This window comes from Antennarius striatus, chromosome 7 (assembly GCF_040054535.1).
Source record: "Antennarius striatus isolate MH-2024 chromosome 7, ASM4005453v1, whole genome shotgun sequence".
Taxonomy (NCBI): domain Eukaryota; kingdom Metazoa; phylum Chordata; class Actinopteri; order Lophiiformes; family Antennariidae; genus Antennarius; species Antennarius striatus.
This window is the reverse complement of record NC_090782.1, coordinates 19,564,051-19,577,185: the sequence shown is the minus strand read 5'-3', so window position 1 is coordinate 19,577,185 and position 13,135 is coordinate 19,564,051. Positions and strand designations below refer to the sequence as shown.

The following is a 13,135-nucleotide window of genomic DNA, read 5'->3' as shown; positions in this document are numbered from 1 at the left end:
ATTACAAAACCTGTTCCTGTTTTGATACCAAAATAAAATAGTCGACTAGGTTGCGACATTTGTGTTTTTACGATTGTTGACACTTGGTTAGTTTTGTGTTGAATATACTGTACATTATAAAGTCTGCTAAAATATGCGTTAACAGTTATGGTGCTTTTGTATTTGTATCTTCGTTTAGGAATGTAGACATTAAAAAATAAATTAATTATAAATTAGGCTTTATACCCATTAGTTGTGTTTGTATCCGAACAATAATGTATGCCATGATCATATTATAATTTACCAATCAGAATGAAATCCCGGTATATTAAAAATGATGTACATTAATTTGAAATTGTCTGTGTTATTTTAAGTCGAATTTGATAACAGTATATTCACAAAATTTATTAATCAAGGTCAAACTACGGACCCTTTCTTTCCGGCTTGTTTTTCAACGGATTTGATGCTTTGTTCTGAAGAACACTTCCTGTGTATCAGAACTCACATGGACAATTACAACAGTGATTACGGTTTTAGGGGGAAACAATGACAGACAGCCCGATCCTCCAATGAGGAGAGAGATGTTGAACTGTCTGGCTGACGACAGAGGGTCGTAGGTTCGTCCTTTTTTAGTTGTCAAAGTGATGCAATACTGTACGTATATAGATTCATGAACACCATGCAAACGTCGACCCACATCAATTTCAATAAATAATATGAAAGATGAAACACAAATATTTCAGCTCGTATGAGCCGTTTTATCCCATATATACCGGTGGTAATTTTTCCTAGAAACCTGTAATACCGACTTACTGGCAGGTGAGGGCGGTGTTGTCTCACGTTGAGCAGCTGCCAACTCCGCCTTCCTTCCTGCAGCCAAACATTGACCAGTGTACTGTCTTGTTAGGAAAGATCAGGGTTGCGATTGAAGGGGTTGTCCAAAAGGAATAAAATATTTGTTTTCTTCAATTCAAGATTTCAAACCACAATATAGAAAATTTCAATTGAAAGGACTGTATCATTAAATTTGATTGGCATTTGGATAAAGTGATCAGAAAAATACAAACACACAATTAAGATGTCTCATGGGTATAAAGAGATGATAATTACTCAAACTGATTGCCGTGTGATCCATGATCCCCAAGGTTTGATTCTTCACAAAATATCACAAAAGGTTTTGCATAGCCATCTAGGACCAAGTCAGGGTTGGGAAAAACTTGAAGCACATCTAGATTGCGGTGCAGATTGGATAATGTTTTTCACATTATGATATAGGGCCAATATCGTGACAACGAACAATAAGACAGACATAAACATACACGGTCAGCTTATTTCAACATGATATACATTACATATCTTGATTGCTGTGATATGTATTGGGCTAACAGAGAGAAGAGACCTGGCACTGCCACCAGATAATGATTCGTTTTAGCTTCTCTTTTTTTTTTCTTCACTTTTTGCATTTCAATAACTGATCACTTGAGATGATGAACACATGATTTCAGGTGGTAATAGGCCTCTAGGATCAAGGTATTACAGTGGTATTACCTAATTCAACATGAGGAATTTCTGCATGAAGCAACATCACCAACTTCAAAATATATTTTTTAGCTAATTTGAATTTAATAGGCTGTTCTTAACCTTACTGGCCAGATAAATGTGTGTGTGTTCATCACATAAATCATTGAATTATTTCATGACTCTCTGGTCCTGAGGTGTACAACTACTGTAAAATTTACATTTGTGAGGGATGACCTAAACGTGCTTGCAGTAAATGTAGAGTTTAAGTCAAAGTCAACAGATTAAGTTTCTCTTTCCTTTTGATGCTCTCACTTCGTCAGAATAAGGAAATGATTCTAACAATAACTATGTCACTGCTGTTGTGATGTTCAGCAGCAGCTAAACAAACATTTTATTCAGAGAATTTAGACTACATGTGCTTCACTTCATACATGATGTGTGATTTCCTTTCATTTTTCCCCTTTGAAGTTTTTCTTTTTAATATAAGACTTCTTTTAATGTTTAGCAATATTTTGATAGTAAGTTCGACCAGTACTGGGTGCAAAAGTTATTGACACTTCAAACATGTGTTAGGAAACTTTCAAAATGGTTCAAGGTCCAATTTCTATTTTTTCTCCAGCATTCATCCACGTGCCATTTCAATGACCACGTAGGGTTCTCATCACATTCCTGAAACAAATAAAATAGAATTAATGTTTTACCATATTATCTTCATGGTTGTTTTGTTTTAAAGATTTCACTGCAAAACAAAATTTAGATATTTCAACTGGTGCTGGACTCTTGTTTACATCAAAATAGTCCTCAGCATGTCATCCTCAGCATGAGAAATTTAGACAATGCTTATCCAAGTGAACTGGCCTTTTAATTCTGAAGAGCTTTCCGGCAGGAGACCACTGCTCTCAAGACTGGATTTTAGTTTTCTGTTATTTAGTGAAAGTAAAAGTAATATAGTTTAAATGTTAATTAACTAAAGTGAAGTTGACAAATTGCATTATGGGTGAAAAGGGATGACTGCAGGTGAGCCTCCATCGACAGTTCACCCAGCCCGACCCTCACAACAGACGTCCGCTCGTGCAGCTTTCTGATGGAGGAAGTATAAGTTAGCTGGAGGCATTGTGTCACTTTACAGCTTCTCTTTCCTGCAGGTCGGTCCGACCTCTGGTCCAGAGGGTCACGCTTTGTGAATCAGATGAAAACAAAGAGACACAAACAGACCCTGATCCATCCAACTGCTGTTTAAAGTAAATATTCTCAGCTTAGGTGCAAGACTTTTTGAGTATGATTGAGGTAACAGAAGACATTCATCAAAAATTATTTGTAAATCACGTTATTTTTCATGATGCCAACTATTACGTGAAATAATTACAGTGCTGTACTATCTTGATATGGAGATGATGGTTGTGTCAGATCACCGGTACCTCTGTCTACTTGTAGTTTGAATCAAAGTCCAGAGACACTGGCAGCAAAACATGTTTTCAATCTGTGGGCCTCAAGGAGAGTTCAGGTGGAGTCAAACAGGAAGAAGCCATAAACATGTTTAATTTGGTTTCAAGGCCTCTAAGGAGGGAAAGCAGCTCTTTTGTTTGGACACTTCACATCCAATCAAGTTTAATGGAAATAAAATGGAGATTATCTTTATTTTCAATCAGCGATTTTTCTTATAATGCATCTATTTACCCTTTTTTTAGTAAAATTAACATAAAGCACCTTTTGGTAATAAAATTGCTTTAATAATTGACCGTTTAGTAATTGCAAAAACTTTTACAAAATCTTCTAAACAACCAAAATAGAGTAAAGATAATAACGAAAGGATATATGAAAGTTTGCTTGGCTGAGATCCCTGAAAGGAAGTTCCACACCTCAGGGGCCCGAACAGCATAGATCTGTGGAGAATTTGGAACCACTTGTTGCCAGATTATCCAGCAATTCCTCCATTTACCGCACCGCTTATTGTTTCCAAGAATCTGGATCCCATCGCGGTTGACATTAGAGAGAGGACAAGTACGCCATGGAGGCGTCATCGGTTTATCACAGAGAGGGAAAGGAATAGAATACCCTGAGGAAAGCTGTTCTTGTCAAGGATGTGGAAACTGCCCATAGATGATACCTGGATTGAAATCCAGGCTTTCAGGCTCATTAGTGGACTCAAATCCACTAGATTGGATTTTACCTTTACTTCATATGAAAGGTAGATGTGAAATGTGCTTTTGCCTTTCCTGATGTCATTAGATCTAATGAATCCCTCATCATGTTGACCTTATCTGCAGCTGGAGGAACTTGAAGGAGCTAGGTAAAGGTCACAAAGGACTCACGTCTGGTTATCATTTAAGAAACAATCTTGAAGGAGAAGCTGATACATATTTAAAGCCTATGGGAAGCTCATTAAAAAGAAATGTAGATTTCATAGATAATCAAGGGAGGAAGTAGTCTGGTGACTTTCAATTATGACTTTTTAATAATAAAGATTACATGGATGACAACATTTCCTGAATCTTTTCTCTGACTGGAATGGGCTAAAGTAAATCCTAGAAGATCTTTAAAAAAAAAATTTTTTTTTAAAAAGTAAAAGAAGCATCTCTTTTATTTCAGCTGTAAATAAATCCTTTAATAATCCTCGAAGGGAAATTACTTCTCTATTTTCTTCCAATGACTCTCCAATGTGGTTGTTAATAGAGGATTTCTTTAGGCACTAAAAATATATAATGTTTATTAGCGGTGAAGCATTGCATCAATTTGCACCTGCAGTTTACAAAAACAGAAAAGGTTCATTTTGGATATTTATTCTGTAAACACGACAAAAAGACTTGAGATTTCAAAATTTAACCATTTCAAAGTGACAAATGGGTTTTTCTTACCTGTGAGTGTAAATCTATAATCAACGAGCCGTCTTTACATGCTGTTTCAAAAATGTTTCAACATATAATTTAAGTGATTCTCAGAACCTTAGCCTTGCCTCGTGGTTTCTGGGTTGAAGGTGAACCTGGTGAGGGAGAGACTTGACCTGTCTCACAGCGGAGGCCATGCCCTGCAGAGTATTAAGTAATGTGACGGGGGGAAGCAGTGAACCAGCAGAGCCACATGTGAGTAAATCAGAGGTAATACCGGGTTAATACCATGAAAAAAAGAAAGGTCTGCTGGGACAAATTTCCTGAAATGGAACAGAGTTCAACAAGTTATTTATATTTCACGTAATACTGAGAACAGGGAGTTCGAGGATTAGTTCAGATTGTCGGTACGTCTCTTGTTGCATCTCTTCCTAGGAACATTAACAGGTTCCATACTTTAATGCTCTTCCTAATTTCATAAAAATGAGTACGTTTTAAAAGCGCAAGTTAATTTTCCTGACACGAGCATTAACAGTGGAACTGAGGACAAAACTCAGATAGTGTTCAGCAAAAACAAAGCCTGACTAAGTCCAACTCTAATACCAGTCATAGTCTGAACAGGTCTAAACATGCTTTGGGTGGTCAAAGAGCGTTGAAAATATTTTTCTCTACATACCAGTCTGATGTCTGAAGTGGGGGCTCTGCAGTCAAGCGAGAACTGATAATCAGATCGCATCCTGATTGGCTATGTGCAGAGGTCTGATAGCTGATGGGCTTTAAACTCACTAACTTGTTCAGTTATTCAGGATTTCAGCTTCCTCTCTTTGTCGGGGGGGGGGGGCTGCCGTCAGTTAAACTATTATCGATGCTTCTCTGGCTTTAAGCCTTATAATATTCTACAAGCACTTTAGCCGCTTATCAAGATGTAATATTGATTCGTAATATGAGGAAAAGTTGACATTGAATCTGAGCAACAAAATGGTCGTGGATGAAACTTCATAAATGATCATCACAGTGATTTTTTTTTTCTTTTTCTGGGGAGAACATGAATACGGAACATTTTACAGTAATACATCAATAATTACTGGGTTATTTCACTCTCAGGAATGAAAACGAAAAAGAAAAGAAAAAGTAAGATTATCACTGTGTCATTTGAAATGATCCTTTGAGGGTCTTGGTTAGAGTGGCATCCTCATCTAATTTTACCACAGAAAATATGCATATAATTTACATTAAATTTTGTTCTAAATTACTTAAAGGACAAAAAACATGACAGGTATGTGAAATGACAAATTTACTGTTGAATGATAAAAAGAAAGAAACTGATGAAAATCATTCATCCGTCTATCTCTATCCATTTTCTTATTGGCTTCGTCCGATCGGCGGGACTGATGAAAACCTTTGAATTAACAAAGTGCACAAAAGCCTTTTCCATGTGCGTGTGCCTGTTCCACTCTGATTAGGGAGTGAATGCCCTCTGGGGAAATAACTTTGTTTTCTGGGCTAAAGTGCAAGCTGAAGAATCAAACTGTAAAAAAAAAAAAAGAAAAGAAGAGGCAAACCAGTCCCAGCCGACAAGAACACAAGGATACAGATGTTGTGTGCATTTGGAATCTGGGTAAAAGGTGAAGCCCATGAAAAAGAAAATCGGCCCTTGAACAGCATCCAAGAGCTGCACTTGAGGAGTCTCCCGTGACGTCAGCACAAGAAGTTTTATCACCTTTCACACACTTTCCTTTGGTGCCAAATACAGCGAGCGACCTCCATGAGCTAAAACGTGGATGAGCCCGGTCAGACGGGTGTTTGTGGAAACCTGTATTTAGTTAGAAAGACATGAATACGCAGGCCGAAATCCATTTTAAAAAGTAAAAGATTCACACTGAATAATCCGCTGCCTCTGGCTCTCTCCCGCCTCTGGAGACATGCTTTTTAGGGGGAAATGATCAGTTTTAAATTGACTACGAGTGTGAGAGTGGTTGTTTGTGCTTCATGTTGATTTGCTGGCAACACATCCGGGGTGTACCCCGCCTCTTGCCCATTGCCAGCTGGGACCAGCTCCTGCAACACCTGTGACCTGCAAAGAGGAAATCTAATTACGATCATCTCGTCCATAAGAGGATGGATGAAACCATCCAGCAGCCATGTACCTTACCTTAGCCCACCAAGCATCTCATCCCTCAAACCGCCTGTGATTTAAAATAACTTGTAATGAAACCCTAAAGAATGAAACTTAAAATCAGATCCAGATGCAGCTCTTCTGGACTTGATCCCCGCTCATTCACATCGATGTCCAGCTGATCCTCAGCCCAGATGAAAGGTATTTTGTGGACGTGAGGGTGAAGCAACATACCAGACACGTGACAGAAGCTTTCACCTTTCACACACTAACCCACTGGTGCTGAAAAACAATCTCTACCCACAGCGACCATTCCCCACTTCGCTGCTGTGGAAGCTCACGTACTGTGCATGTGCAGATCTGATGGGACATGTTATCCTGCTGTGATCTGAACGGTGCCCTCGGGCTACTCAAACAAGTCAGGAATGTTTCTAGATGTGGTACAGAACCCTACTGATGTAAAATTATGTGTCAAGATTTACAATCAGCAGATACACATGTTTTAATCTTAAATTGAAGGACAGCGAGCTCATTTATCACCTTTCTTCCAGCCATTTTCAACTCCTGATCTTGTCTGGTTTAGTGTTACTATCATTCAGACTAATACACATCATCTGCAGCTCATGTGAACTTTACCTTAAATAACTCTGGGCAGCTCTGACTCAATAGGGAGTCACCGGCGCCCCACAGGATGAGGTCAGGAAGTGAACTTTACCTTAAATAAGGCTAATTAGAAAAAATTCCATCCGTCCTTTTTCTTGTAGACGAGATGAACCCAATCGTCTCGTCTGCAGCCGCCTTTCAGAGCTGCGGGTCATGGGTCTGCTGGAGACTATACCAACTGAGTATGGGTGAAAGTGGGTACACCCCAGATAAGAAGCCAGCTCGTCGTGGGAGATAGTTCGAAAAATTGTGTCATATTAATCCAAAGTGTTGATTTTCAAAAGGACGTTTTAAACAAATTGTGACGGACTTAAGCAACAAGAAAGTGTTTTGAAAATTACCTATTCAATGTCTACAATGAATCAAGGATTCTTTGTTTGTTTTAAAAATCCTTAAAGTGATTAAGCAAATGAAACAAAGCTTATTTTAATGTCTACAGAGGAATATTGCCATTATCGGAAATATCACTTTAAACCAGCAAACAGAAAATTCTTGATTTGTTGAGTATGACAATTTTTTACTGCACAATTTAAACAATTCAATAAATTTTTTGTCAAAAAATAATTTGCAGTGTCAGAATACATGCACACTTACAGGAAGTCAATTGTTAGTATAAGTCAGCCAAGGAGCAGAGATGCAAGTTGCACATCCATTCACGACCTCACCTATAAAATGGTACATTTTGTTCTGGTGAAATGACATCACTGGAGAGTGGCGGGCTCAGGCGTACGTACACCGGATCACACTGAACAGAAAGCACTGTGTTCACAGAAACTCACTGGGTATTCAGTGTCGTGTTTTAATCCAGATCACAATGATGTATCGTGAAGCTCTGCTAGGAACACATACAGAACATCATCATCTATAACCTCTAATCCTTTGCAGGGTCATGGGGCTGTGGTGCCTTTCCTAGCAGACAATAAGCAAGAGGCAAGGAGAGGTAGGTGATCACAGTGGTGACATACTATTTGAGGACAGAGACTCATATCCATACAGCTGCTGACATTATAATTTAGACTTGTATGACTTAGACCTGTGAGAGGAAGTTAGAGAACCTCGAGGGGAACTGCACAGACAAATGGAGAAAATGAAAACTCCACTGTTTCAGTTTGACAAACCCAGAATCTAACATGAAGTAACGGGGCTTCAAGCAGTAAGAAAAATAATGTCAATGTTTGTGAAGTTTTTATCTCACTGTTCTTTGAATGTAATGCAAATGCTAGATATTCTTGAAAGGTTAATTTGATCTGTTTCCTGAGTCAGTCTGAGAAATGAGTCATCATCTATTTAAGGACTTTCATTTCAGTATTAGGTTAAAAAAGGGAACAACTGTTGTTTTATTTGCCACCAAAACAAGCGTGTTACTCAGTGACTCAAGTCAAACATTAACCAGGCTTAAGCTTCTTTTTTTAGTGTCTAGTTACATTTCTCTATGCGAGACAGAGTCGGTCTGCCCACTATTTATTCCAGACTAAAATAAATCAGGAAATTGATTGGGGAAGACATGTGTGTAAGACCTTTCATCCTGGTCAGATAGTTTGAGAGACGAGATGGGATGAGATGAAATGAGATATATCTTTATTAAATGACCTGTTAAAAGCAACACAGTTAGAAAAAGAGACAGTATGAATTACTAACGACAAAATAGTAGATTATAAATCACTATCTGGTATCATTTATAATCCACCAATAAAATATGGATTAAAAACGTGAAATACATGAACCACTCAGTAACTGTTAGCAGCAAACTAGAGAGTGTGGTTGATATGGTCACTATAAACATGTTAGCAGGCTGAAGTTAGCCTTTAGTCAACAGTACGAGAGCCACTAAAGTGTCCTGGAAGTGTGGACTGCGAGGCAAAACAAGTTAGGAGCTGAATATCGGAATACATTCTTTAAAAACATTCATATTTATTTTGTGAGTTAATTTATTTATTATCTTAATATACCATAATCTCTTTATCAATATGCAGTTTTTCATTCTCTTAGTAGAATAGATCTTTTAAATGCTGATTTAATGTCAGAGCCGCGTTTGGACAAAACAGACTGTGTGACTGACATGTGTGCCTTTATCAGTCCAACACGTGTGTGTGTGTGTGTGTGTGTGTGTGTGTGTGTGTGTGTGTGTGTGTGTGTGTGTGTGTGTGTGTGTGTGTGTGTGTGTGTGTGTGTGTGTGTGTGTGTGTGTGTGTGTGTGTGTGTGTGTGTGATTTTTGTCATCAGTAGTGAGGCATGAGGGTTGAACTTTCCTCTACTTCTCACACCAAGCCCTCATCTATGAGTGTTTTACAGCATTCCACATTCATGATGAAAACACAGCATAACTGAAAACAGAAATAAACAACGATATTAAATCTTTAACATTTTGATTGTGAAGGACAAAACAAGTAAAAACTGTAAATTCAGAGAGCGATCACTGCCTCGGCGTTTAATCAGCCTTTATTCGGGTAATAAAAATGAAACCAGGATAAGGTTTGACACTAAGATTTGAAACTTTTTTGTTGGATTGAAGTAGAAATTTGATACACACTTCTTATTTTTAAGTTTGCATATCTTTAGAATGTAGGGATGTAGAAGTAGCAGCAGTAATATAGAGACAGTTATAGAAATAATATTAAACTTGAGTCTGATAAACAATGCACCTTATATTTGACATTATGCATTGTAATAATGTAGGTAAAATATAAACTATTTTTCACAAATCAAACAACTGATCAATTCTTTGATAAAACAATCAGACACAGGCTTATAAAGTTCTTCAGTTCATCTGCGATCAATCAGAAATTCAGAGCTTCGGTTGCATCATGGTCCCAGTCTGCAGACGGGTTACAACTGTGGAAAACTTTCCACACCCCCAACCCTTCTTCTTCCCTGCCTCCAAGCTCAAACAACCAATCAGAGCAGCCCTCTGCTGCAGTGCAGAGCAATAAAAACGCTCACAATCCCAAGCAGCAGAAGACAATAGAAGGAAACACTAGAGCCATCCTTCATACTGAAACTGATCACAGACTTCCAGCTGACTCAAAGATGAAGATGCCACAGCTCCTCATCCTCCTGCTGACTACTTTGGTGCAGGCAGGAGCTGGTTTCCCCTCTGATGTGAGAGCACTGCCTGGCCAGGGCAAGCATGCCTCCTGGGACGACGTGAATGTAGTGGCTCATGGCCTCCTGCAGCTGGGCCAGGGTCTGAAGGAGCACGTGGACAAAACCAAAGCCCAGATGAGGGACGTCAACACCAAGTTGAAGTCCTTCAACGACACAGTGGCCGAGCTGGAGAGGAAGCAGCTGGAGCACGATGAAGGTCTGAAGGCGAGAAATAAAGAGGTGGAGGATAGGGAGAGACTGGTGGCAGATCTGGCCAAGGAGGTGGCGGTGAAGGTGGAAGAGGTGAAGAAGCAGAACGAGGACATCAACTCCAGGATGGACAGACTAGAGGATGAGATGGCTGGAGCGCAATCTGTGGACACCAACTACAGCGATCGAACAGGAGTCCCTTTAATCCAGGTGAGGAGAAAACTTTTATCTCATTTAGACTTTAGACTCGTCCTTCAACTGGACAGAGACCAATGTGATTTGTGGAGTCTGCATAGATTCTATTATCTGGTTTGAGGATTGTTGCTTCATGCATTTTGTCATTTTTGCTGTTTCCAGAGGCTGATGTTGGCTCAGAACAGACGCATCGATCAGCTGGTGGAGAAAATCAGACAGCAGCAAGATAAACTAGAGAAACAGAGTCTTCACCTGCAGGCATTGCAAAACAAGGTGAGCGACACATCTGAGAAAACAAACCTGTGATCGCTCGGTCAAAATAACCTTAGCAATGAAAAACAAAATTTGAGTTTCTTGATGTTGCTTTGTGATCCATCAGGTTGCACATAAGAGGGTGAAATCACAGAGACGGAGAGATGAAGAGACGGCACTGAGAGGAGAGGCAGCAAATGATGGGAATCAATCAGGTGAGAAAAACATTTTCAGAAACGGGAAGTTAAGATGAGATCTATGAGTAATTATGTTAAAAATACTTTGATTAGTAGCTGTTCAAACATTAAACCGTCACCATCATTTCTCCTGCTATATTTTTTTAGCGTTTTTTTTCTGTAAGCTACAGACTTTACCACCACTAGTATTCACTCTGCTATTTTGAAATGAGCAAAAAAGTTCACCTTTGTACCTGAATTAACAAGATTCGACTTGCTGGCAGAACAGCTCACATAAAGTCCAAAGATCGGTGGAAACTTGGACACAGCTTTTACAGTTATGCACAAACGGGCCTCATGTACTGTCGGGTTACAGGATGCATTGAACTTGACTCTGTGTGTGCTCTCCAAAAAAAGACAAAAAACTTCTGCATGATTCATTTGCTGATCTGTTTTCTGTCTGATGGTTTTCTCAGGTTTGGCCAGAGACTGTCATGAGTTGTTCGTTCAGGGACAAAGAACCAGCGGCATCTACACAATCCAGACAGAGAACTCACAACCGTTCAACGTCTTGTGTGACATGACTTCAGGTAAGGAAAGCAGTGCCCGAGAGCAAGAATTAAAATAAATCAAAGTAACTCTCATACTTTAGCGAGAGTTTTGGGCATCTTTAGTTCAACCTTTTCTTTTTCCCTGCAGAGGGTGGATGGACCGTAATCCAAAAACGCCATGATGGATCCCAGAATTTCAATCTGCAATGGGAAAGCTATAAGCGAGGCTTCGGCAGTCTGAATGGTGAGAACAACAACAAGCAGAAAAAAAAATCAAATGAAATATCTGCATCACTAGACCTCAGTGGTGAAAATTAACCTCAACATTTTGTCACCCTTCAGGTGACTTTTGGTTGGGCCTGGAAAACATTCACTCCCTCTCCAGCCAAGGCCAGTACATCCTGCAGGTGGAGCTCATGGATTGGGCAGGACAGCAGCCACCGGCGGCGCGTTATCGATTCCAGCTAGATGGAGAAGAGAAGAAGTTCACCCTTCATCTGTTGGATGAGTCTTCAACCGGAAATAAGGAGACCATAATGTCTACCGGAGCCTCGGGACTTCCCTTCTCAACAGCCGACGCCGACAACGACCTCACTGCAGATGTCAACTGTGCTGATCTGCTCTCAGGTACGATTTTTCCCCCTGACCTCCAAAGGTCAACAAGTAAAATGAAAGCTGTCTGGAGAGCTTCATGGAAGAGCTGAGAATAAAAAAATATTTTTGTTGCAGGTGGTTGGTGGTTCAGCAGCTGCGGTGAGTCAAATCTCAATGGCAGGTATTTCAGACGACAGCGGCCCAGAAGACAGGGGATGTTCTGGACCTCCTCACAAGGACTGAAGATCTCTGTGAAGAGCACTCTGCTGAAGATTGCACCCGCCGCCATGACACAATAAAGAAGCAAAGGACCAAAGACATTATTCACGTCGATGTCAGCAATAAACAGATGTAATATGCACATGAATAATCTCTTGACTATTCAGGAGATTGATCATATTTATATGCTATGCTATACGATAATCCCTTGTCTTGTGGACACTTCAGTCATATTGACATTGTAACTTTATTCCCTTCATAAGGGTTTCTTTTGTCATGTTTACTGTATAGTTTTTGTAATAGTTTTCATTTGTATGTTTATTTTACATTTATACACTTTTTACATTTTGTTGATATGAAAGTGAATAAAAGTAAGGTTTTAAAATTGTTTAATGAAAACTGCATCTTTGTTCATGCTTTAAAGTTTAACAGAATCTTAACACAATGACCATCCATTAAATAAAAATAATTTAAAAAGACACATTTCATACTGTAAGAACAGAAAAACATATATACTATGCATGGTGGATTAAAATTAGTCGAAATCAATGCCAACACATCATTTTCCCCGCAAACTTTAAGAAAGGGTCGAGCTGGCGGGGGTACTTATGACCCCTGCTGGATAAAAGTATAAATGCAGATTCTGAACTGAAATCCAGCAAATTGAAACAAATTTAGTAAATTTCTTTGTTATACAAGCGAGTTGCGGCTTTGTTTTACATCTAATTGACTTAAGACAAAATTAAGGGA

At 39.2% G+C, this 13,135-nt stretch overlaps 1 protein-coding gene across 1 annotated transcript; it reads left to right on the top strand.

Moving 5' to 3' along the window:
• The first annotated feature begins 10,011 nt into the window (after positions 1-10,011).
• Positions 10,012-12,710, top strand: LOC137599095 (angiopoietin-related protein 4-like). Its single transcript, XM_068319779.1, has 7 exons — positions 10,012-10,608; positions 10,756-10,866; positions 10,973-11,060; positions 11,498-11,611; positions 11,721-11,816; positions 11,915-12,199; positions 12,302-12,710. The coding sequence occupies exons 1-7, from the start codon at positions 10,132-10,134 to the stop codon at positions 12,463-12,465; spliced, it is 1,335 nt and encodes a 444-aa protein (XP_068175880.1). The 5' UTR covers positions 10,012-10,131; the 3' UTR covers positions 12,466-12,710.
• The last annotated feature ends 425 nt before the right edge of the window (positions 12,711-13,135 follow it).